The sequence below is a fragment of the Trachinotus anak genome, unplaced genomic scaffold, assembly GCF_046630095.1.
Source record: "Trachinotus anak isolate AG129_WGS33_773 ecotype Australia unplaced genomic scaffold, CSIRO_AGI_Tana_v1 ptg000013l, whole genome shotgun sequence".
Classification (NCBI taxonomy): Eukaryota; Metazoa; Chordata; class Actinopteri; order Carangiformes; family Carangidae; genus Trachinotus; species Trachinotus anak.
In genome coordinates this window covers 15909071-15933690 of record NW_027273864.1, presented here as the reverse complement: position 1 = coordinate 15933690, position 24620 = coordinate 15909071, and the positions used below count along the sequence as shown (strand labels likewise).

General features: G+C 42.5%; 3 protein-coding genes across 12 annotated transcripts; 1 reads left to right on the top strand and 2 right to left on the bottom strand.

Annotated features, from left to right (window-relative positions):
• Positions 1–601: 601 nt before the first annotated feature.
• Positions 602–8053, top strand: usp49 (ubiquitin specific peptidase 49). 5 transcript variants are annotated; one of them, XM_071493309.1, is made up of 7 exons: positions 602–1124; positions 2680–2802; positions 2930–4401; positions 4903–5110; positions 5775–5883; positions 6086–6291; positions 6382–8053. In XM_071493309.1, exons 3-7 carry the CDS (start codon positions 2995–2997, stop codon positions 6483–6485), a joined length of 2034 nt encoding a protein of 677 aa, XP_071349410.1. In that variant the 5' UTR covers positions 602–1124; positions 2680–2802; positions 2930–2994; the 3' UTR covers positions 6486–8053. The 5 variants fall into 5 exon arrangements, with proteins under 5 accessions (XP_071349410.1, XP_071349414.1, XP_071349411.1 ...); XM_071493313.1 differs by having other exon boundaries at positions 2680–2806; XM_071493310.1 differs by having other exon boundaries at positions 1108–1231.
• A 1487-nt stretch (positions 8054–9540) lies between these two features.
• On the bottom strand, positions 9541–23029 carry tmcc2 (transmembrane and coiled-coil domain family 2). 5 transcript variants are annotated; one of them, XM_071493319.1, is made up of 6 exons: positions 22520–23029; positions 22102–22162; positions 16088–16135; positions 11887–12388; positions 11389–11524; positions 9541–10763 (listed from the first exon to the last, which is right to left on the bottom strand). In XM_071493319.1, the coding sequence occupies exons 1-6, from the start codon at positions 23027–23029 to the stop codon at positions 10464–10466; spliced, it is 1557 nt and encodes a 518-aa protein (XP_071349420.1). In that variant the 3' UTR covers positions 9541–10463. The 5 variants fall into 5 exon arrangements, with proteins under 5 accessions (XP_071349420.1, XP_071349417.1, XP_071349416.1 ...); XM_071493316.1 differs by lacking the exons at positions 16088–16135; positions 22102–22162; positions 22520–23029 and adding exons at positions 12861–13256; positions 15378–15760 and having other exon boundaries at positions 11887–12503; XM_071493315.1 differs by lacking the exons at positions 16088–16135; positions 22102–22162; positions 22520–23029 and adding an exon at positions 12861–13370 and having other exon boundaries at positions 11887–12503.
• Positions 17565–20408, bottom strand: LOC139630173 (cyclin-dependent kinase inhibitor 1-like). Of its 2 annotated transcripts, XM_071493333.1 has the most exons (3): positions 20251–20408; positions 19338–19776; positions 17565–19245 (listed from the first exon to the last, which is right to left on the bottom strand). In XM_071493333.1, exons 1-3 carry the CDS (start codon positions 20251–20253, stop codon positions 19190–19192), a joined length of 498 nt encoding a protein of 165 aa, XP_071349434.1. In that variant the 5' UTR covers positions 20254–20408; the 3' UTR covers positions 17565–19189. The 2 variants fall into 2 exon arrangements, with proteins under 2 accessions (XP_071349434.1, XP_071349435.1); XM_071493334.1 differs by lacking the exon at positions 20251–20408.
• Positions 23030–24620: the final 1591 nt, after the last annotated feature.

The following is a 24620-nucleotide window of genomic DNA, read 5'->3' as shown; positions in this document are numbered from 1 at the left end:
ACCATGATAATCCATATCTATAATCACACTTCTTCACATGTCCTCTTGGTGGGGTTATAACTTTCTCAAGAGTTGGTTCATGAGATGCATTTTCAGCATCCTATAATCACACATATTTGTTTTTCTTTTAGTTTATCTCATTAGATTTCCTTGACTGGGTGGTGGTTAAAGTTACTTGTAGCAATTAAAGCATAAGTAACATGGATTAGGCGTCTGTTGTATTTAAATGTCCCAGTCATGACTTTAGCCATTGTCTTATCATGATGTCTAATCAGTCAAAATAAGTGACAACACCTGTGGATGGCTGTGTTCTTTTAAACGCTGCGTTTATTTTCATGCAATAATAATTATTATTCACAAGTGTAATAAGTAAAACTCAGAAAGGGGCTATCATTCAGCTTAATGAGCACTTCTACACCACTGCTGTTTGTCAGGTTAGTGAGGATTTGCATGGATAGAAATTCTGAATAAATAAATGGGAAAAATGGGGGAAAAAATATACAGATATATCTGTGTATATATATATATGTGTGTGTGTGTGTATTATTATTATTATTATTATTATTATTATTATACAACACCTTGTCACACTGAATAACAGGGATGAGGGTACTAAATAACAACAGCCTCATGCTGGATTAAAACTTGGCACCAGTATCACCCTATTTATTCAGTCAATATTTTCAGAAATAGAGGCCCCAAGTTAGTCCCTTCCACATGACAGCTTGAACAGCAGAAACAACCAATAATGTGCTTAAAAGCTTCACATCCCCCAAGTGTATTTTTTTTAGATTATCTCAAACCAGCTGACTCTCAGTAAACATGGGGCTTTCGGGGACACTGGGTCAGAGGCTCCGGGGGCAGCTGTCCTCTTTGCCCGGGTTTGCCGTCCAAGTCCGGCCTGGGTTACAGTTCCATGTGGCCTCGGTGGGTGGACGGTCGGACGGTCCATCCTGCTGCCTGTTGTTCAGCCACTCCGCCAATGAGAGCCCGGCTGCCGCTCAGTCCCAGTCCAATGAGAGCAGCAGGGTCTGGGCTCGGATCGGGAGTTGGGTTGTTCAATCTGTGAGGAGGACAACAACCAGCTCCGAGAGTACCGGATGGATGGATGGATGTTGGCGATGGTAACGTTACCCAGCTTTTCCATTACCAGATATTACAAATGCACTAGCGGACACGGATAAGGCCCGGCGTTAATGCAGCGTTACACTTCATTAACCGGCTTTCCGCGGTGAGTGTCACCGGGGAGTTTTTAAAGGATTAACGGCGCAGTTCGCTAGCGAGCTAAAGCCGTTAGTTAACGTTAGCGACCGACAACCACCGCTGGGTTAACTCCGATTGTCCTCAGCAAACGCGTTAGCCGCGTAGCTAACGTTAGCCACCGTGGCAAGCTAACAACATAAATGTTGGCTCCTTGGTGCCAAGGGAACCATCTGTGTTTAACAAAGTACGTTAATCGGTAAGAGACGGCAAAAGGCTGGGTAACGCCGATCCTGTGCCGAGCTGCTTGGGCTAGCGGTTAGCGGCGTTAGCTAACTTATTTCCTGCTGGGCTGCCTCAGACCAACAAAGTTGTTGGATGTTCCTGGAGAGTCGCTCTGACTGGTCTTTGTTCTGGCTGAACATGGTGATGGTGGAGTAGCTTAGCATGGCGTTAAGAGCCAGCCAGTCTGAGCCAGACGACAGGCTTTAAGACGCGGACAGAGACAGAAGGGATATTATAACATTTGTGAATATCAGCGGCAGACGCGTTAATAGTTAACACGCAGAGTCAATAACATAACATACCGCGATGTGGGTTTGCAACCAACTACAAACCAGTTGCATCGACCTGCAAGTTAATGTTGTCGTTTCGTTAAAAAAAAATTCAGTTTTAAAAGTGGTAGATGATTTACACAAAGAAGAAAACAAAAGGAACTGTGTGGCACAGCGCAGGTACCTGTGTGGTAGACAATTACAGGGATTAACCACATTATTTAAAAGGACAGACAGCCATTTGTCTTCATGCCAACATTATTGCCTCTAAGTTTGGTTGTTTAAGAACTTTTAATATTATTTCACGAGACGGACATATTGTCAATGAACATGACTTAAACACAACCAGCCAACATATGAGAAGTTTTCTTATTTTCTAAGAAATTAGTGCACCATAATAACCACTGTGCATAAACTGAACTCCCACAGCTGCTAACGATTTATCCTATCAGATGTAAAGTCAGGTTTATTTGTGGAGCTCAGTATTACATACAGGCCCACAATATCAACAATATCTCCCACCCCAAGCTCTCTATGAAGCCAAGGAAAAATCTCTAAAAACCCCCGAAAACATAAGGGAAGAAAGGCATTGTCTGCTCAGGGTCTCACATTTATCAAGTGTTCTTTACACATGGCGGAAAGTACGTCCCGCTTTTGTTTGTTGCATATTTAAAAACCACTTCAAATTATTGTATGTTTGTCGATATTAGATTTTGAAAACAGAAACAGAAATTTTGGAGAAGTTCACATTAGTGGATACAGTTTTAAAGTGTGTGTTTGGAGAATATGTTGTTTTGTGGTGACCAGACTTCTCAGCAAAAGCCTAACATGTCTTGTTATTTAATTGAACGGCTTTTAGTAAAAGAGAAAAGAGTTCTGATGCAACTTTTTGTTTTATTAATTTGATTTCATCCCGATTCTGCAGAATGTTCCCGTTGGTGCTGATGGTCACCGTGAACATGGGTGATCACGCTGAATGTTGCTGTTGAGTTCTCTGCGGATGTTGTGATGTATTGTCCCAAACCCGATCAAGCACACTACATTTGCAGTAGGTATACCTTTTTTATTTTCTCTCACTTTGTAAACAGCAGAGTGTTTTTAGATTTGCTAATAATGTATAAATAATTAATAAACGTTGATCTGAATCTTACTTTAATTTTTTCCCCTGAACTCAGAATGAGTTGCTGCTTGGCTACAGGACGTGTGTCCTATCACTGAGGCCACATGTGTATCTGGAGAGATGGATCGTTGTAAGCACGTGGGACGCCTTCGTCTGGGCCACGATCATTCTATCCTCAATCCGCAAAAATGGCACTGCGTGGACTGCAGCACCACCGATTCAGTGTGGGCCTGCCTCAAGTGCTCCCACGTGGCATGTGGACGTTTCATGGAGGAGCACTCGCTCAAACACTTTCAGGAGTCACACCACCCACTGGCTATGGAGGTGCGTGAGTTGGATGTCTTCTGCTTTGCATGTGGAGACTATGTACTCAATGATAACGCAGAGGGAGACCTCAAACTCCTCAGAGGAGCGCTGTCCACCGTTCGGAGCCCAGGTAGACGTTCGCTGCGTTCCTCGACTGGGGGGGAGTGCACCCCCTGGGTCGGGGAAGGAGGGCCACAGCCCGCCATGCAGCTGGCCTTGCGTCACAGGAGGAAAGCACTCCTAGGGAAGATGTTTCAAATGTGGGTCGGCAAACATCAGGAGCTGCAGAATCGACACAAGGAGAAACTTGAGGAAGCTCGAAGACAAAAGAAAGAGGTAAAAAGGAGACTCATGGAAGAGCTTGGCAATGTACCTCCCAGAAAGAGTGCTAGGCTTCTTACTCAGGCGCCACGTTCAACGATCACACTCATTCCTCGCAAATTTCGCGACCCTCCAGAACGCCTACCTCCTCCTCCCAAGAAGCCTTCCCTTCTAACCCTGTCCCGTAAGGCTCCTCAGAATGGCAGAGCTGCTAAACTGAGGAGATACTACTCCACACATGCGGTAACCCGCCGGAGACCTGCTCCGGGTGTCACTGGTCTGCGCAACTTGGGGAACACATGCTATATGAACTCAATATTGCAAGTGCTGAGCCACCTGCAGAAATTCAGGGAGTGTTTTCTCACTTTGGACCTGTGTGAGACTGAGGAGCTGCTGGCCAAGACCAATCACTCCCAGGGGATGAAGGGGGTAACAGGGGGTGTAGTCAGCAGTGGTAACACAGCACTGTCAGGATACCCTCTTGGACGCATGGGGAAGGCAGGTTGTTGGAATTTGCCGGTGGGCAAAAAAGAAAGCGCTCCGCCTTCCTCGCAGGCTGCGGAGTTGGTCCAGCCCAAGGAGCCTCGCTGCTCCACCCGCCAGCAGATGTCTCTGTGCCATGAGTTGCATACACTTTTCAGGGTCATGTGGTCTGGCCGGTGGTCTTTGGTATCTCCCTTCGCCATGCTGCACTCTGTGTGGAACCTCATCCCAGCTTTCCGCGGATATGACCAGCAGGACGCCCAGGAGTTCCTGTGTGAGCTGCTGGACAAGGTGCAGCAGGAGCTGGACACAGAGGGGTCCAAACGCAGGATAGTTATCCCCATCACAAAGAGGAAACTATCCAAGCAAGTGCTAAAGGTCCTGAACACCATTTTTCATGGGCAGCTACTCAGCCAGGTGAGACACCAACACACGAGAAATGAGACAAAGATTTTACAGTATGATTGTCTTGGCCCAAAATGTCACAAAATTCAATGTTAAACATACAGTGCTTGTATGTGTTTCAAGAAAACATGGATATAATCAGTCACTGCGATAAAGACTGTTATTGTGGTAATATAAACCAGAGATTCAGCCATTCAGCCTTATTTATTCTTCCCAAACCTGCGTTTATACCACAGTGAAGAGTGAGGCCCAGTGGCTACTAATACTGATAATTTCTCCTCCCACAGAACAATCATCAATTGCACTTTGATTTTGTTGCACTTATAATATTCAATTTCTACATTTTCTATTTAGCCAAAAGGTTCCTTTTTTTTAATATGACTGTGTTGTCTTTAGAGATCTATTTAATTTCTAAAATGAAGAATAAGACTTTGTGACATCAACAGACATCACAACTACTTACTACAGGAGTGCTCACCTGGTTTGTCTTTGCTCTTGCTGTGTGTTTTTTAGGTGACCTGTCTGTCCTGTAAGCACAAGTCTAACACAGTTGAGCCATTCTGGGATTTGTCTTTGGAGTTTCCAGAGCGATATCACAGCATAGACAAAGGCTCAGGCTCTACAGCTTACCAGCGCAGCTGCACCCTCACTGAGATGCTGTCCAAGTTTACAGAGATGGAGGCTCTTGAAGGCAGCATCTATGCCTGCAACCACTGCAACAGTTAGTACATTGTTTCATACACTACAAAACAAAGACAGCAGCTTCTGGAAACACGTTAGACCTCTGTTCTGTTGTGTCAGGATTTTCCCCCCACAGCTGGAACTGAACAAATTTAGAACGACAGCTAACGGTTAACAGTTTAAATTCAATCTGAGAAGGCTTCATGTACAGTTTAAGTTTTAAGTGATGTCTGAATACAGCTTTGTTAATAATGTGATGTGTTTAAATGCTGTACACTTATGCAAATGAAGTTACCTCATAAAAGGAAATTGGGCTTTGAGTGCGAAAAACATCAGTGACAGTAGATGGCAAGAAGAGCAAGAGAGAGCAGGAGTAGCAATAATTCTAATTTAATCTTTGAATGGGATTTGTACGGAATATGTCTGGAAGTTGACATTTGAAATGCAGTTCTCAAGAATTCAAATTAAGGACAATCTCTTGTTGGTGATAATGGGGAGTGTTGTTAGCCCACTTGTTGAAATCCTTGGAGGAGGCAGCCTTTCTGAAAGCTATAAAAATGTTTCCTTACCTGTTTGCAAAGTCTGATAAATTGTAAGAAAGTGTCACCTCTGCACTAGAACAAAGTGTACATCTCACATCTGTAATATGCACTTGAATTCTTCTGCGGATTATCTTAGCATCTCACTGTTTCATGGTTTGCCAGAAAGAAGACGGAAATCATCCCACAAACCCTTAGTTCTGTCAGAGGCATGTAAGCAGCTTCTGATCTACCGCTTACCTCAGGTTCTACGGCTGCACCTCAAACGCTTCAGGCAAGTTTCTCTGCTGGCTGGTTTTCTTATAATGTTTACTTGTAATTAAATAACTTCATTATTTAAGCAGGTTTGAGAAACACCGTGTTCTTCATTCTTGTTTTCTCTAGCTGGCATCAGATTCATTTAGTACAGGGGAATTTATTTTTATCATGAGGCTTATGAATCCTTGTGACACTAACTAGTCCCTGTTGTACGGCAGATGGTCGGGGCGGAACCATAGGGAGAAAATCGGCGTCCATGTGGCCTTTGACCAGGTTCTGAACATCAAACCATACTGCTGCACAGGCTCAGGTCACTCTGTCCACAGAGGAGGCTACACCTACGATCTGTCTGCTGTAGTCATGCATCATGGTAAAGGCTTCGGCTCAGGGCACTACACCGCATACTGCTACAATACAGAAGGAGGTGAGGAAGACGCCGGTCTTGTTTCGCATCAGCATATGATGTCCTGATGTTCTTCTGTATTTTTAACCCGTGTTGTCTTTTTATCTTCAGGTTTCTGGGTTCACTGTAATGACTCTGAGATGAAGGTTTGCAGCGTGGAGGAAGTGTGCAACACTCAGGCCTATATTCTCTTCTATACCCAGAGGTCCGCCTAGGCACCTCTCGCTGTGATGTCGACCTGCACATGGCAACTTAGGGCTGCATTTATGAAAATGTTCTCTGATGTTTTCCCAGATGTAATTAAACAATCACTTTAAAATGATTTGCTAAAAAAAGATCTCAATGAGGGCAGTAGGACAGCCACAATCATGAGTCAAGATGAAAATTTTAGCAGCATAATCCAGATTAGAAAGGTGAAAATAATGGTATACATACCGTAGTTTAGTTAGTACAATTGGCGGATTTGCATTCATATTTCCTGATGGAAACAAAGAAATCAAAAACCTTTTCATAAATGAGGCAACAGGTTTCTCCGCCCTGTGGGACCAGCATATTGGTTTATGGCCTGAAGACTGTGTGAGCGGGTCCGACTCTGTCCTGCTGAACACCAAGTTGTGTGTCCATGTTTTTAAAAACAATCAGGCTCATGTCTGTTGAGTCTGGAAAAAACCAGGCGCTCTCCTGAGACAGCATTTTATATTCAAAGGCAACACGGATTCTGGAGTTTGGAGCATTTTCTCACAATAATCTTGACCATGTGCATTTTATAGGTAACTGTATATTTGATCTCAATGCACTAAATATTATGGGAGGTACATCCTTCAACATCAATGCATAGATCCACTTGAATGAAAGGAGTGTAGTGACAGAAGAGACTAAAGTCCAGACTCTGTGTTGCCTCCTGTTCAGCTTTTTTAATTATTGTGAAATGTCAGTTACAGAAACTTTTAATACTCATCATGTCATTTGTAATTCACCATGTCCTCTCCTCAATTGTACTGCTGTGACTGGATACTGTGTCTTAGGCTTGAGGCCTTGGTGTGCGCTCTCAGTGAACAGGAATTGTTTTTGTTTTAGTTTAATTTTGTAGTCATTCTATGTTTCACTTCCACGAAAAGAAGCAAAAAGTATGAGTTTCAGACACTTGATTGAAGATGAGTGGTGGAAAGCTGCACTTTTGAGGAGGGGCTATTACTGTTGGTCCTATCTTTGTGATTGTTCATGTTTTAGGTCCTGTCACTTCTTTAAATGGCAGCTCCCCCTGTGGTTTAACAGTTAGTCTAGTCTGAGCCCAGGTCGGAGACACTGCACCTGTGTTTTAAATGCAGGGGATGGAAAACTAGTGAAAGGGCAGACTGCGATACTGAGGAATGTGTTTTTGGGAGACCTGGGGTACCCATTTTGAGTTGAGCACCTGAAAGCAATATATTGTACATCTTGCATCTTGACAGGTAATTGAGATAAAATCAGGAATTCTTCTGCTTGTTATACAATGTTTTTTTCTACTCTGCTGTTTCTATCAAGGTCTTTAGAATTTGCTAGGTAATCAAGAAAAACTGTTGTGTTTGATACGAGTCAAATGCAAATTACATTTGTGAACTCTGTAAAAGTTTGAACAATCTAATGACGATGAATGTCTTACTTTTTAGTGGTCAGGTGTGGCTATGCCACGGGCTCTGATCCCCTTGAGTTCTGTCTTGTACTGTAAGAATACCTGTCATAAATGTAATGGTCATATGGGTTTTGTCTGAGTAATTATTAAAAAGACAAAACAAATTTGAAACATTTTTGCATTGTGTTCATTTTAAAGCAAATAGTTTTGCTAGAACATGAAAGATTATTTTAATTTAATCAAAATGTCAGAAGACAGTAGAGGTTATCATTTTGTATGTGGCCTCACTTATTTACCCTGCAACATCTATCTTTATAACACTACAGGAGATGACATACATGTTCCATGTGTATAAATGGAGTCATAAAAATGTGTTGGCAATCATCTCTTCACACATTTAGCAACATCACAGACAGATACAGTAAAGTACAACTGAAATAATCCACAGGATTAGTAGACAGATCCACATCTGATTTGAGGCCTCCTATTAATTCTGCCTCTAATGTGTTCTTAAAGATTTTAAACCTAGAATAAATATAATCTGGGCCAGACAAAGATTCTGCTGAGGAGGTATTAAATGTAAATAATCTCTGTGGATTATTTCTCTTCTCTGCAGAGAACTGGACCTCTATTCCCATTTTCAATGCTGTACTGTGATAAGGTTTTTCACATCAGTGTAGCAGAAACCACAAATTATTGATTTTAAGATTTTATTAATTACTTCTGTTGGCTGGAAATTATCTTTAAAGCCACAGTATGTGACTTTTGAGAAAAGACACACATTCTTCTTACAAGTGAAATAAGCAATAAAACTCTGTGGCTCCGTTCAGAAACACTCTGGGGTTTTTCCTGCTACAATTTTACTTGGTCTGTTATGACCAGTATTCATGGTGGCTATTGTGAGCTAAAGTTAGCAAATGTTTTCCTGTAAAATGTCAGTTTGCTGACTAAATGCCGAACAGTAGGTTAGCATTTAGCATTTTCTTGTACTGCCTGCAGCTGTACAGGTTGATGTTTAGCAAACGTCTGTTTTCCAAGAGCAGTTTCTGTACTGCTGATGAAGCTATGCACGGTCAACTGTGTCGTGCAGATTCATGGTTATGTAATAACCTGAACATCTTAGTTATTTTATTATTTTTCAGTCATTTCTTTTATAATATGAAGTGAATATTACAACAATTTCAGTTTCCAAACTGTTTCAGTACCATATTTCAGTACCACTTTCTAATATGGCACACCTCATAAGGATTAAGTCGTAACCAAAGGCTTTATTAATGGTAAATATGTCCTTTATTTTATCTAATGCTTTGTTGAGCAGCAATAAGACAGGTTTCTGGGCTGCAAATAATCCCTGTGATTTTTGTCTTTATCCTCACTGTTTGGTAATATTGCAGCTATACTGCTGGTAAACCATTAATAAATGCTTTACACAACCTGGCAACCCAAAAGCTGCCCTTATTTTCTCCTAAATGGTCCTTATAGCTTCAGTAAACACTTAAAGCCATTATTTACAGCTTGTACGTAGGCTACATTATTAGAAAACAGTATAATTGTTTCTAGATCTTAACTTATGTAAGAAGTTGCTATATTACTCAGTCTAAAAGCATTTAAACCATAAAGTTCAGTCTCAGTAAAGGATGATAAGGATACATCCAAGATCAGCCTAATATATGAAATCATTTATTTTTCACATTGTTTAATAAAACAGCAATAATTATTTTTTGCAAACTGGATATAAACCTTGATACAATTTGACATGCCAGTTAGTTTGACACTGTGGATAGTAACCATTCTACAATAGTGGTCATGAAATAGTATTTATGGACAGAACAGATTTTACATAGTTGAATTATTATGGTGAGTTTTAGTAGATATCAGCATTAAAAAAAAACAAAACAAAAAAAAAACCTTTCCTTCAACGAAGAAATGCATCTCAAAGCTGAAAACAAAACAAGAAACAAACCAGGAATGACACTGAATACAACATATCTGCACTGTATTTCGGACAACAAAATGGCAGTTATAGAAGATTCATTTTGTCATTGATGAAATGTTAACTCATGCCAGCTAAATGCGTCTCAGTGCACATATGAGGACATGCATGAGCACATAACATTCATGAAAAAAAAAGCTTTCCTCTCAAATATACTATAGCTTCAACGTGAAGGTTGCAGCAAACATGATCAGCATTTTACAGTCAGTCGCTCTAGTCTCTGTAATTCATGTATCATAAATATTTAGAAAAGACGATCCAAAGATGTCTTGCAAGAAACGCAGTTTTTGGTGACAGCATTGCAATCGATGATTGGTCATCACCAGCAATAGATTTTGGGCGGGATGAGATGATGTCTTTTGTCCTTTTTCATTGTAAACACCTCTCAACACACTCTGTAGGCTGGATCCTGCCTTGTCCTCTACTAAAAGTGCCATGTTTTGCCCTCAGATAGTTCCACTTTAAACTCAAGGGAACAAGCGCAGCAGCTCTCATTCTATTTCAGTCTCCGAATCCCTTAGTGGTGACTGAGTTGAAACCAGCTGTGACTCTGTGCTGTGGTCCCCTCTGGAGTCTCATGCAGGGAACTCAGCTAGGCAGCAGCCACAGCTCCACAAAGTCCCACTGCTTCCACAGGATGAACAGCAGCAAAGTCAGCAGGACAGTGGCGGCTACCCGGGCTCGGGTCTTCATCAGAGGGGTGATGAAGTTGGCCAAAGTGGAGACAAAGACCAGCAGCACGGCCATGAGCGCCAGTATGACATTGATGAGTTTGCCCAGCAGAGCTCGAGCATTGGCGTTCTCCACTCCCTCCAACTGGACGACCTGCTGCTGTTGCTGCTGCAGCTCCAGCTTGGTGATGCGGGTCAGGCACGACTCCACAGCCTCCTGTATGCACAAACACACACAAAGAGTGGCCACACCTCAATCAAATCTGTTGAATTTTTGACTGTTAAACTCTTAAATATGATTAAGTAAATAATAACGACTTTTTTCTTCTTCTTTTTGTTAATCTGATTTTTAACTTTGTCTCTTCTTCATGAGTATTTAATGATGTAGATAAAGATTCGAAGCAAAGTTGTCGGGGGGCTTTAAAGAGTAACTTGAAACTGAAAACAACATAAATGATCATATAAGTATGACTCAAGGGATCATACCGGACCTTCTCTGTCATGGTTATATTAACATGTGATTATGGAACGGTCATAGCTTGGTGAAGTTTAGGCACCAAAACAAGGTTGTTCATTTTAGAGAAAGATCAGGATTTGGGTAACTTAAGGATAGAGGACCAGCGACATCATGGTTACAAGAGTAAAAACACAGTAAACATTATAGAATGGTCATAGATAAAAGAAACAATGCTGACTGTCAGTTTCAAACAGGAAACAAACATGTCTCCCATGTTCAAGGCAATTTTCAAAACCCATCCATTCATCCTGACCTCTCCCTTATGCAGACTTCGTTGCATCCAACGACGTCACCGTGATTCTACTGTAATGTAGCAGATTTTTACCTGGATGTCTCTCGCTCTCTCGTACGACTGGTAGGCCACTTTTTCCTCCATACTGGCGAGCTCCTGTTTAAGGTTGGTCATCTCATTCTGGTGCAGCTCTGTTAAGTCATTCAGCTGCTCCTCGAGTCGCTCATACCTTACAGTGCAAAACACACACAAGAATCGTATAAGAATCACAAAAAATATGCACAAAATCATGGGAAAATCAAACTTCACCTCTTGAATAGTGTTACGTTGATCCTATACGTGTCCTGCTGTATTAAATACAAACTAGAACAGCAAATGTGTATCAATCCACAGCCGGAAATAGTCCCCAACAAATTTGCTGCTGTTTAAGGAGTATTTCCATAGGATACATTAACAGTATAAAAATGTGGAATATTTGGCCTTACTCTCGGTGGTGAACTACATTATGAGGACTGCAGAGACTAAATCAGAGGTCATAAGTGCTTTACAGCCAGGTTGAGTGTAGCTGCCAGTATTTTTTGGGATCTCTACCTGTATCTCTCTTCTTGCAGGCACTGTGTCATGTAGGAATAGTCACTCTGCAGCTGGCCCTTCATGTCCTCAATGGCATCCTCCATGTGTGCCTGGCTGGCTTTGATCTCCTGTAGGCCCTCAAGTAGAGAGTCCCAAGAGCCATGCATGTGATGGTGGTGGTGGTGGTGTCCGTCCAGTCTGGGACTCCCCATTGTTGCCCCTAACAGTCCCCCTCCTCCCCCGGCTCCACCAGAATTGCTGCCTGCTCCAGAACCAGACGTGGCGCTGGAGCACTCGTCGTCGCTGCCGTACTTTGGGCTGGAGACCAGAGTGGCACTTCCACTCAGCGCACGAGGGGTGGGGGTGTCTTCAGAGTGGCCCCCGACTCCGTCCTCGAGTGTGTCCTTTAGGTGAGCGATGTTATCTGCGCTGCCAAACTTGTTCCTGATAAGACTGGCAAACTCTCTCGGCTTGGAGACCACAGCTGTGTGAGTGAGGGCAGACACGCCACCCTTGACCCCTTCAACTACTCCTCCTCCGAAACCACTTATCCCAGCACGAACATTGGCCCCCACGTCCTTTAATCCTTGCTGCATGTCCCGCAGGACATCTTTAGGCTGCCGGGCTGGCCCATTCTGTAGAGAGGGAAGAGAAATGAGGAAGCAGAGAAGTGGAGGATCTCAAAGGTAGGAGAGAGGTGATTAGGTTTAAGGGACAGAACTGTAGGAAGAAAGATGAGGAAAACAGGTCCTGTAGAGAATTAGGTGAGACACAGGATGATGCATTGGTTTAAATATGTGTTAGGAGATGAGAATCATCAGTCTACATTTGGACACAACTGTCCTTAGAAATATCTAGATGGAAATATAGAACACTTGTTTGTGTCAGCCATGAGATGATTAAACAGTCACAGTGCCGAAACAGCAACACACAAAAATATGAAACATGTACACATCCTAATTAACTGCATATACACACAGTCTGTCACTTACTTGTTCTATCTCCTTTAGCTTCTTATGATAGTGCTCTAGTTTCTTGTGCAAGTGTGCGATGGTCTGTGCCGACTTCTGGTTCTTCTTCTCAAAGACCTGCTTGATCCTGGACGCCTGCTGTTTGTCTGCGTTGTGGGCCAACTTCAGGTACTCTGCAACGTTGTCGTCCCGGGCCTCCTGCTCCACGCGGATCTGCTCGGTGACCTTTAGGATCTTCTGCTGCAGGTGCTCCAGAGCAGCACGTGTCCGCTGTGGCTCGCCAGCCACTGAACCCTCAGCACCCCCGGCCATGATCCCAGACGCTGCCCCTGCTCCATCCACACTGATGTTGCTGTCAGAACCTCCATGACTGGTGGTGGAGGGTATGCCTAGAGTTGCCACCTCACTCTTGTCCAGCTGAGGGGACAAGAGAGGACAGGAGGAGGTAATCAAGGGCGCGAAGAGTACAACAACTACTCCCATGACTTTACTCAGACAGAGGAAGCGTTGTCTGTATTGAAATCTACTCATGTAAAAGTACAAATGTAGCTCTTTCAAAGAAAATTTTGACGCACTTTGAAAAAGCCATTGTGGCAATCTGACTTTGACTGACTCTAATTATTTGTCCTTTGTCTTTAAGACCATTTTCCTCACAGACTGGGCTGTATGGCAACACAAGTTCATCTCAAGCTTAGATGGAATATCATCTAATGATGCCTTAACAGACAAATTACTCCGTAATTATTGGCTTTCCAAAAAAATCATTATATGTGTTTAACAGCCTGTAAAATAAAGGGTTACCATATGGGCCATACTTTATTTTATTTTATGGGTCTATGTTATCGATTAATTATTTCCTTGAAGTTTCCTAAAAAGTACGGAAAATTATGTAAACAAAATGTTCAATTGGTACGTGTGCAAATTATTAGTCTCCATTAAGTTCAGAGAGTTAGAGTCAGAGCACAGGAGGTCAGCTGAACATGCAAAATGTGACATTTCTCTACAGATAAACATACAACATATATGAGGATTGAAGTTTCCAATAATAAATGAACAATAACCAAATACCTATTCAAATGTAATTGGAGCATTTTTTTCTTCAAAGGAATGCATTTGGAAACCACCAAATCTGATAAACTAAACACAAAGCTTTAGTCATAGTTAGCACATTACAGACTGAGTTGTAGGAGGAAACTTCTTCTTAAAATAAAGCCTTAGCCAAATATCTGCTCAGACCAGAGTAAAATATCAGAGCGCATATAAAGACCACAAATGAAATGAGAGTACTTGCAGTTAGTTACTTTCCACCCCTGGTGGTAATGCCAGTAATTGATTTGGTGGAGGCATCAGCAAGTACACAGAAAGGCCATCATGCATTAATTAGATGATACATAATTACTCTGCTTCCTGCCCTGCACAGACTCAGAAACTCAGCTTCACTGCAGACAAGTTACTTTGAAAGACCTCTCCTTCGAAAATGCATTAGGCATTTATGAGGAATCAGAGTAAAATCAAACTGCATGGTACATTTAAAGCAACGATGGCGTGCAGCAAGTGACAGTTATGATAATGATGGTGAAACGTTGATCCTTCATGTTCTCTGGATCACTGCCTGATTCTGGCATCAACCTGAATGTATGTCTGCCTTGTTATTAAAAGAAAGACAACAGCACGGTGCTGTAATCCCTTTGGACAACGACCTGTGCCGACGTCTCATTGATCCATGAGGGGATTCCCAGGTCAGGATCATATCTACAGGCTATGTGTAGCTCGGCAGATGGTGGGGCTGTTAATGACCCTGTGCCTGACGTCAAAACTCTGTGATCAGACCCTGCAAACATGAGTGCAGGCGGACACACATGACACCAGACGCATCGCTGCTCTCATTTCTCTGCGCGGATTTATCTGTGTTTTATTTGCGTGACAGTGTGAGATGAGTGCGAGCTCCCTGTGCCATTTACAATCATCCGGAGCGAGGCGCAGCGGGCGGTGTGGGTGTGTTTTCAGTAGGTTACAATCACATTATAATGGCGAGGAAAAACAGATGACTGCAGTCCCTGCTGGTTAATCATTTCCCCTGATCTTGTCGGAGAAGGTGAGATGCTTCTGCAGCAGCTAAGCGATGGCTCATACAGGAGGAGGGGATGCAGGGTCCAGAGCAATGGGTGAAAACAACACAACAAAAAACACAGAGCAGCAGACAGCCATGGCTGCAATGATGTTCAAATCTAACCGTGTTTTTTTTTTTTTTTTTTTGCATGGTGATGTCCTGTGATGAATTTCGGAGCTCCCGGAGGTTGGGAGAGAAGCGGGGGCTGTGAGGATGAGGATGGAGATGGCAGATGTCTATGGCATAAAAACAAAAAAACAAAACAAAAAAAAAAAAACAAGAGGACAGGAGTGTGCCTGTGCCTTCCTCAGCCGGCAGGAGACACACTGTGACATGAGAGACGGCCGATGGATGTCAACAAGCGTGGATGCGAGCACATGAGGATGAGACACAAGCAGCACAGCAATAAATTAAATTAGAAACGTTACCATACTGCTTTAATCCAATTTTTGCAGTGCCATTGCAAGTCTGTGTTCGAGGCCCATCCTCCTCCTCCTCCTCCTCCTCCCTCCTCCCTCCTCCTCCTCCACCCCCTGTGCTCTCCGAGGAGGAGCCCCCCTCCTCAAATATCTGAACCCTCAGCCGTTGTCTGGCTGACTATCACCTCTCTGGATCCTAATTCTCCATTGTCAATGCCATCGATATCTGCAGCCTCCCACTCCCTCTCCCTCTCTCTAACGCTCTGATCTATTTCTCTCTCTCTCTCTCTCTCTCTCTCTCTCTCTCTCTCTCTCTCTCTCTCCTTTGTGTCATATGCTCCCTCCGCCTCCCTGCGTTGCACTCTCTCTCTCTCTTTCACTATAAATGCAAATGCTAGATGTCCTGCCCTGTAATGGATGTGGGAGCTAAGGGACAGATGATGGAGGGAAATGGGCGGGGGGAAGGGAGAGCTTAGCGCAGGCGTGCAGGTGCCTCCCTCCTGCTACTGAGGCCAGAGAGAGAGAGAGAGAGAGAGAGAGGCAAAGAGATTGGGGTGGGCAGGGCCTGCCCCAGGCCATTCATTCCCTAAACCATCACTACAAGCACATAACACCCAGTGTGTGCTGCTGCTGATGTGGTGCCAGAGTAAACAGCGTCTGTCTGAGCTGTGACTGTGACTTCACAAGTGAAGAAGTCTGACATCACAACAACAGAAGACTGTTTGAGCTACTCAGGGTGTGTGTGTGTGTGCGTGTGCGTGTGTGTGTGGAGGGGTACCCACGAAACAGCGATGAAAATAATCTGTCTTCAACGTCTTAAAGACAAACCTAAAATACCTTTTAAAGAGGAAGCAATGTGTCCTCATCCATGGGCAGGCAGCAGACAGGTGACAGCTGTATTGCTTTATTGTTGTATTTCATATTATTGGATCATTGTTATCAATGTATTAATATGTGAGTAGCATTTTACTGTTGTAGTTAATGGACCGGGAGCTAATTTTAACTTCATCATGCAACCTTCTGTTGAGCAGTTTAACCTATAACAAGGTTTCATATTTTATTATATGATCATAGGTTTTGTGTGTTATGTCATAAAGAGCAAAGTGACTATAGACAGGTGACAAATTACAGGAAAAATCAACATAAAATGTCCTAATAAAGAGGTGGGTCACCATGTGCTGCTAGAACAGCTTCAGGGCTCCTTAGCACTGATTCAAGTCTCTGAACTCCACGGGTGGGATGAGCACTATTCTTCCAAAAGCTATTACCTCAGAAGGTAATTTGGATGATCTAACACCACGGTCCAAAATCTCCCACAGTTCAACTGGGTTGAGATCTGGCGACTGTGACGGCCACATCATATGGCTGACATCATTTTCATAGTCATCGAACCATTCAGTGACCGTTTGTACCTGTCCCGTGGATGGAAGAAAATATGAAATAGAATCACTCAAGTAAAGCACAAGTACCTCAAGAAGTACTGTACTTGTGTAAATAAACTTACCTACACTCCACCACTGCTCAACTGAACGTTTAAGAATAAAAAGCCTTGAATAGATACATTAAAAATAAAACAGGCTTCTTGTTAACCATCAGGTTGAGTACATGATCTTTATGCCGCACCCTGCCTATGGATGAAGACACATCGTCCGCTAAGTAGCATCTACCTGTAGCTGCCACATAAATGTAGCTGAGTCATAAATATATTATTTCCCTTTGAAATTTTGTGATGAATTATACAGTAGCGTCAAATGAAAACACTCCAGTAAAGAACAAGCGCCTCAACATGCTGTACTTGAGTAAATTAGTTTACATTTCACCACTGCTGACTGTAGGATCCTCAGGGGGAGCAGAGAGTCAGGCTCAGAGCATGTGGGCCCGACTCCCAAACAATATCTGACAAAACCGAGGAAAAATAATTCAGTTCATAAAGTTTCTGAAGCAGTGGCAGCCACAGCACAGTTCAGTTGTAAAAAAATTGTAAAAAAAAAAAAAAAAAGAAAAAAAAGGATTTTCATGTTTTGTCTTACGGCTGCATTTAGACACAATGACTCATGGTTTCTTTTTCACTTTGAAAGAAAAAAAAAGAAAAGCAGACATGACTCTGTTGCTTTCCTCTGCTCATATCTATTCGTCATGTGGTATCCTTCTCACACATACTTGCATGATAACACAGTAAAGACATCCACAAGAAACTTCATTTTTAACATTTTATTGGAATTTGGAATTCTCATAATAATTAAACAAAAACTAAATTAACTCAAGGCATAGTATCTCACAATAAATAAGGATAGATCTTTTCATTTGTAGCTTTTAACATAAAACAATATGTAGGACCTGTGCACAAGCATCTATAAACAGAAGTGCATTCATTGTTTGGGGTAATGCTGTTATTTGCTTCACTTCGTATTTACAGTGGCAAACATTTCAAAGCTGTCAGTTCATACAGATTAGCATTACAGTGACCTTGTCTGACACCCATTCAGATTACTCATAGCAGCAGGATTGCCAACATAGACATACATAAGTGTCATGACAAAAAAAAAAAAAAAAACAACATACTATTTGTTTTGAGGCAGATAATTAAATTGCACTATGTGTCCGAATAGAAAAGAATAAAGCACACAGCTTTAGCTTAGTAAATGATACATTTGCTTCATAGAACACTTTCTTCTGATTGTCCTTTATGGAGCTTCAAATACCAAAACAAATGCCGTAAAGGCACTTGATACTGGGTTCTGTGGATATACCACCTATCAGATGTTTGTGCAATACTGCAGTGTTTTTTTGTTTATGCTACTTAACAGTGCTGTATTAAACTCTACTGATAAATATCTGATATATATCTAAATAAACCTAAATATATGTGTTTTTTAAGTGTTCTAAAGACATGGTGTTACACTCCTAACCTACATTATCTGGTGCTGTACACATGTCAGAGTCTGGACAGGGCACTTGTGGAGATCTGCTTTGAAAATCAATCAACATACAGTGGATGGACGAGGACATGATGGCACTTCTGTCATTTATGATCTAAGCAAAGCAACTGCATGTATAGGATATCAGAATTCTTCAAGCCTTTTCCTATGAGTACATGATGGTAAAAAAAAAACATGATTGTACAGCTGGATATATAAAGTATAGTACACTCTGGACAGGAAGTGCTTGTAAAATAAAAAAGTCTCCTTGCCCACTTGATACACGTAAAAAAAGGAACACCATAGAAAAAAAAAAACAATAGTGGATTTGAACAAAGGAGCCAAAGGGCCTTAATCCATTCTCTACCATTTTCAATCATTCTGCAGTTTAGTCACAGACACTCCTTAATTTCATGAGAAGACAAAATTAAGTTAACCAACATAACATCTGTTTCAAGTGTGTACAGTAAAAATGATCTGCTCTTTCAGCATGTCTCTGCACTGATAGAGGTACAGAGTTTCTACAAAGCAGAGACGTGACTGTGTTTTCAGCACTGTGGAATGTACGGTAGGAAATGTCACTCAACACTTTGGCATCCCCCTGATCCAAATGAGTATAAATCCACTGAATCGAGAGATTACCGTTAATCTTCTCTGCTCAAATGTCCCCTTCTTACCACTGGGAAAAACACCAAGCCCGTCAGAGTGAATACAGTACCCTAATTTATCTTGTAGTAATCATGCGTAGCTGAGGTCCCTTTGTTTTCAGATGATTCGCTGGGTACAGGACCTCCTGGTGAGTGAGTGCACAGAGTCTGTGCAGAACAGAGCATTCCTGAGTGTAGTACTGTCTGTGTGGTTGTCTTGGAATATTGGCACCTTTGCAGTAAACTGTACTGGAAATCACTCGCCGGATTTGCGCGGCATCCCAACTACTCTTCTTTTAGCCTGATAGAAATCTGTTAGGATAAAGAACAGGGAATTTAGCTCATGCAAATCCACCTGAATTTACAATTCTGCACAGTCATTATTTGAATACTTAAATATGTACCTGTAATGTTTGTCTGCTTCCTCTTCATCCCTGTGTTCTCTGTTTTCTCGGGCGTTTTCTCCAGGATCTCCAGGTTGAGTTCACATCTCTCTGGTGTGCCTGGCATGTTCTCTTTATCACTCTGTGGGGGCTCCACCCTTCCTCCCTTGGGGGTTACTTTTGCCTCTGCCAACCTCTGACCTCCTGTCTGTCCCAGACCAAACATACAGGATCGATAGAGCAGCGGCACCTTGGTACCTGGGACGCCCTCCCATTGGAAATCGCTGTTCTCCAGCGGCTTGTCCGAGATGAAGTCGAAGCCCCAGCGCTGTGAAGCCTGCAGGGCGGCCTGGTACTCCACCTGCAGCTGCTCCCGGTCAACTGGGCCGAACAGGTTTCGCCGAGCAGGGCCATTCCCCAGGACGCTCAGGATCCGCTTGTGAGTAGCCATCGTCCTACACTGCAGGACACAGAGGGAAGACCACCGGTTAATTGATAAGGCTGCTGCTAGACATCCCCAGTGATCAGCTGAGAAATGACGGTGTCAGTTCTCACCACTATTTGTCCATAAAATAGTGATAGAGAAATGTCTATTATAACGTCCCACAGCCCAAGGAATTCAAATGATTTGTATGACTCAACCGACAATCAGCCTACTTTCATATATAACAAAGAAAAGCATCAAATCCTCATATTTGAAAATCTGGGACAAGCCAGTGTTTGCTTTTTGGCTTGTGAAATAACTAAAACAACCAACCAACAATTAAATGAATTACCGATTAAAGTTATGTTGACTGACTAATCATTGCAGCTCTAATTCTCAGACACTTAATGATGATATAAATTTGCACAGATAGACACAATGATTTCTCCGGATACCAGAGAACTAACTTGACACCATTAAAATCTATTTAAAAGTAGAAAATAGTCTTACCATGATTCTAAGCGGTCTAAGTTTCCTCAGTGAACACTAAAGAAGCATCTCACACTGATGTAACTGTGGTGCCCTTTATAACAAGGCAGAGAGCAGCCAGTGACTCATTGGGCCCTCTGATGTGAATCAATGGTACATGCCTGGACATAATCTCTGACAGACATGTAAGGACAAGTCCCCAGCTGAGTAATCTCTCACTGTGGGCACAGAGAGTCAACACTAGGTGGCAGTGTGAGACCATCTGTGGGCAGTCAGCTCGACAGAACATCTGAATGAACAGCTGAGCAGGAATATTCGATTAATAAAAATCAGAGGTGTAGCTTAGATTCATAAATCTAATGACCAGATCAGTGTTTTCCACATGAGTATACTTGCACAGCACTCACATGCTAACTACTCAAGTATAAGGGTTAAACAGATAAGACACTTCCCTGTGAGAACCACAGGCAGGAATCAGCTCTGTCTCAGGGGAATAATAAGTTATGATGGTCATCCGGGAAGGGCTGGGCAGGATTCCAAGGATTCCCAGTTTCAGAGAACAATAAACAGAAACCTGTCCCAGCCCAGCGTAATTATCCAGCTAAAGCACGGCAGGAGAGGAGAGGTCATTTTAATTAAGTATAATAACATAAAGGACTCTAATGAAGGTTGCTGATTAAGCAGATAATATTTTAGCTAAGTACAGAACCTGTTCCAGTTCTGGGCGGATGACGGGTTCACGCAGGATACAGTAAAGCAATTCTGTCAATAATCAGTTGAAATAGATGCACATTTAAACTATTAACCAGTCACGTTAACAGTCAGGCTCATGAGCTTCAGTTTGCCTTGGACTGAAGGCTGCTTTAAAGCCTGTCTGATGTTTAAACAGAGCTTAGTGAGTAAAATATATTCTTAAAAATTCTTGTATGAATACACCAGCTCCTGTAGAATCGTCTGACTTGGCCACAGAGCACAGCAGACAAGACTGAGGTCATGTAATGTGGCATTTTTCCAGGAACTACAGTCCATTCATTCATAGTTGAACAAAAGACAACGCCAACATCTAAAGTTAGATTCTGACTAACGGAAACACACCTTAATTTTCCAAAAATCCCCCATAAACTGCAGCCTATCATTGTGAAAGGTTTAATTCAACAGTTTTCATCTAGGAAGATGTTATTAATTTGAGAGCACACATTACAACTCCAGTTCACAAAAACGTTTTTTTATGATAAGACTATGCCTTAAGGAGCTGCATTGATTAGAATGAATAATAAGTCAAAATGTAGCAGAAGGTAAATAGTATATTATTTAGAAAATATAATTTTATGGGTGCATTAATTGTATCTATTAAAAAACTTTTGGCGACTCTTCACAGTCACAGACTGAAGTGATTGACACCAACATGACTGGGTGAAAGAGTCTCTAAGCTTCTGCCTGTTATTGGGGTCTGGAGACCTGCTTGGAGGACTTCCAGAGATCTTTAACATTACACATCCAAAACTTTGATTTTTATTTTTATTTTTTTTATTTTTGAGACACTTTTTGAGACAGAGTGCATAGTGACTATTCATCCCCTCCACACCCACTGTTACATAACGATGGACCTGCGTGTCCTCAGGTCAGGTGGGGTGCCTTCATGAGAAAACATCTGATCAAACTGGCCCCAAAATCTAACTAATCCTCATCTATCTCGGCTAAACTTGTGTAGGAAATATTGGGGATCCCCGCTATGTCACAAAATTGGACCCTCTCTCAACTCTCTCGGCTTGGAGACCACAGCTGTGTGAGTGAGGGCAGACACGCCACCCTTGACCCCTTCAACTACTCCTCCTCCGAAACCACTTATCCCAGCACGAACATTGGCCCCCACGTCCTTTAATCCTTGCTGCATGTCCCGCAGGACATCTTTAGGCTGCCGGGCTGGCCCATTCTGTAGAGAGGGAAGAGAAATGAGGAAGCAGAGAAGTGGAGGATCTCAAAGGTAGGAGAGAGGTGATTAGGTTTAAGGGACAGAACTGTAGGAAGAAAGATGAGGAAAACAGGTCCTGTAGAGAATTAGGTGAGACACAGGATGATGCATTGGTTTAAATATGTGTTAGGAGATGAGAATCATCAGTCTACATTTGGACACAACTGTCCTTAGAAATATCTAGATGGAAATATAGAACACTTGTTTGTGTCAGCCATGAGATGATTAAACAGTCACAGTGCCGAAACAGCAACACACAAAAATATGAAACATGTACACATCCTAATTAACTGCATATACACACAGTCTGTCACTTACTTGTTCTATCTCCTTTAGCTTCTTATGATAGTGCTCTAGTTTCTTGTGCAAGTGTGCGATGGTCTGTGCCGACTTCTGGTTCTTCTTCTCAAAGACCTGCTTGATCCTGGACGCCTGCTGTTTGTCTGCGTTGTGGGCCAACTTCAGGTACTCTGCAACGTTGTCGTCCCGGGCCTCCTGCTCCACGCGGATCTGCTCGGTGACCTTTAGGATCTTCTGCTGCAGGTGCTCCAGAGCAGCACGTGTCCGCTGTGGCTCGCCAGCCACTGAACCCTCAGCACCCCCGGCCATGATCCCAGACGCTGCCCCTGCTCCATCCACACTGATGTTGCTGTCAGAACCTCCATGACTGGTGGTGGAGGGTATGCCTAGAGTTGCCACCTCACTCTTGTCCAGCTGAGGGGACAAGAGAGGACAGGAGGAGGTAATCAAGGGCGCGAAGAGTACAACAACTACTCCCATGACTTTACTCAGACAGAGGAAGCGTTGTCTGTATTGAAATCTACTCATGTAAAAGTACAAATGTAGCTCTTTCAAAGAAAATTTTGACGCACTTTGAAAAAGCCATTGTGGCAATCTGACTTTGACTGACTCTAATTATTTGTCCTTTGTCTTTAAGACCATTTTCCTCACAGACTGGGCTGTATGGCAACACAAGTTCATCTCAAGCTTAGATGGAATATCATCTAATGATGCCTTAACAGACAAATTCCTCCGTAATTATTGGCTTTCCAAAAAAATCATTATATGTGTTTAACAGCCTGTAAAATAAAGGGTTACCATATGGGCCATACTTTATTTTATTTTATGGATCTATGTTATCGATTAATTATTTCCTTGAAGTTTCCTAAAAAGTACGGAAAATTATGTAAACAAAATGTTCAATTGGTACGTGTGCAAATTATTAGTTTCCATTAAGTTCAGAGAGTTAGAGTCAGAGCACAGGAGGTCAGCTGAACATGCAAAATGTGACATTTCTCTACAGATAAACATACAACATATATGAGGATTGAAGTTTCCAATAATAAATGAACAATAACCAAATACCTATTCAAATGTAATTGGAGCATTTTTTTCTTCAAAGGAATGCATTTGGAAATCACCAAATCTGATAAACTAAACACAAAGCTTTAGTCATAGTTAGCACATTACAGACTGAGTTGTAGGAGGAAACTTCTTCTTAAAATAAAGCCTTAGCCAAATATCTGCTCAGACCAGAGTAAAATATCAGAGCGCATATAAAGACCACATATGAAATGAGAGTACTTGCAGTTAGTTACTTTCCACCCCTGGTGGTAATGCCAGTAATTGATTTGGTGGAGGCATCAGCAAGTACACAGAAAGGCCATCATGCATTAATTAGATGATACATAATTACTCTGCTTCCTGCCCTGCACAGACTCAGAAACTCAGCTTCACTGCAGACAAGTTACTTTGAAAGACCTCTCCTTCGAAAATGCATTAGGCATTTATGAGGAATCAGAGTAAAATCAAACTGCATGGTACATTTAAAGCAACGATGGCGTGCAGCAAGTGACAGTTATGATAATGATGGTGAAACGTTGATCCTTCATGTTCTCTGGATCACTGCCTGATTCTGGCATCAACCTGAATGTATGTCTGCCTTGTTATTAAAAGAAAGACAACAGCACGGTGCTGTAATCCCTTTGGACAACGACCTGTGCCGACGTCTCATTGATCCATGAGGGGATTCCCAGGTCAGGATCATATCTACAGGCTATGTGTAGCTCGGCAGATGGTGGGGCTGTTAATGACCCTGTGCCTGACGTCAAAACTCTGTGATCAGACCCTGCAAACATGAGTGCAGGCGGACACACATGACACCAGACGCATCGCTGCTCTCATTTCTCTGCGCGGATTTATCTGTGTTTTATTTGCGTGACAGTGTGAGATGAGTGCGAGCTCCCTGTGCCATTTACAATCATCCGGAGCGAGGCGCAGCGGGCGGTGTGGGTGTGTTTTCAGTAGGTTACAATCACATTATAATGGCGAGGAAAAACAGATGACTGCAGTCCCTGCTGGTTAATCATTTCCCCTGATCTTGTCGGAGAAGGTGAGATGCTTCTGCAGCAGCTAAGCG

Bases quoted from the DNA above. Each gene is read 5' to 3' on its own strand.
- LOC139630173 (XM_071493333.1), bottom strand. The intron at 19,246-19,337 runs GTACATATTTAA...TTATCCTAACAG, and splicing joins GAAGCAGACAAACATTACAG to ATTTCTATCAGGCTAAAAGA.
- usp49 (XM_071493309.1), top strand. From the start codon at position 2,995: ATGGATCGTTGTAAGCACGTGGGACGCCTTCGTCTGGGCCACGATCAT. The intron at 4,402-4,902 runs GTGAGACACCAA...TGTGTTTTTTAG, and splicing joins ATGGGCAGCTACTCAGCCAG to GTGACCTGTCTGTCCTGTAA. The intron at 5,111-5,774 runs GTTAGTACATTG...ATGGTTTGCCAG, and splicing joins TGCCTGCAACCACTGCAACA to AAAGAAGACGGAAATCATCC.
- tmcc2 (XM_071493315.1), bottom strand. From the start codon at position 13,370: ATGAGTAGATTTCAATACAGACAACGCTTCCTCTGTCTGAGTAAAGTC. The intron at 11,525-11,886 runs GTAGAGATCCCA...TTGCACTGTAAG, and splicing joins CTGCAAGAAGAGAGATACAG to GTATGAGCGACTCGAGGAGC. The intron at 10,764-11,388 runs GTAAAAATCTGC...TTGTGCATACAG, and splicing joins AGAGAGCGAGAGACATCCAG to GAGGCTGTGGAGTCGTGCCT.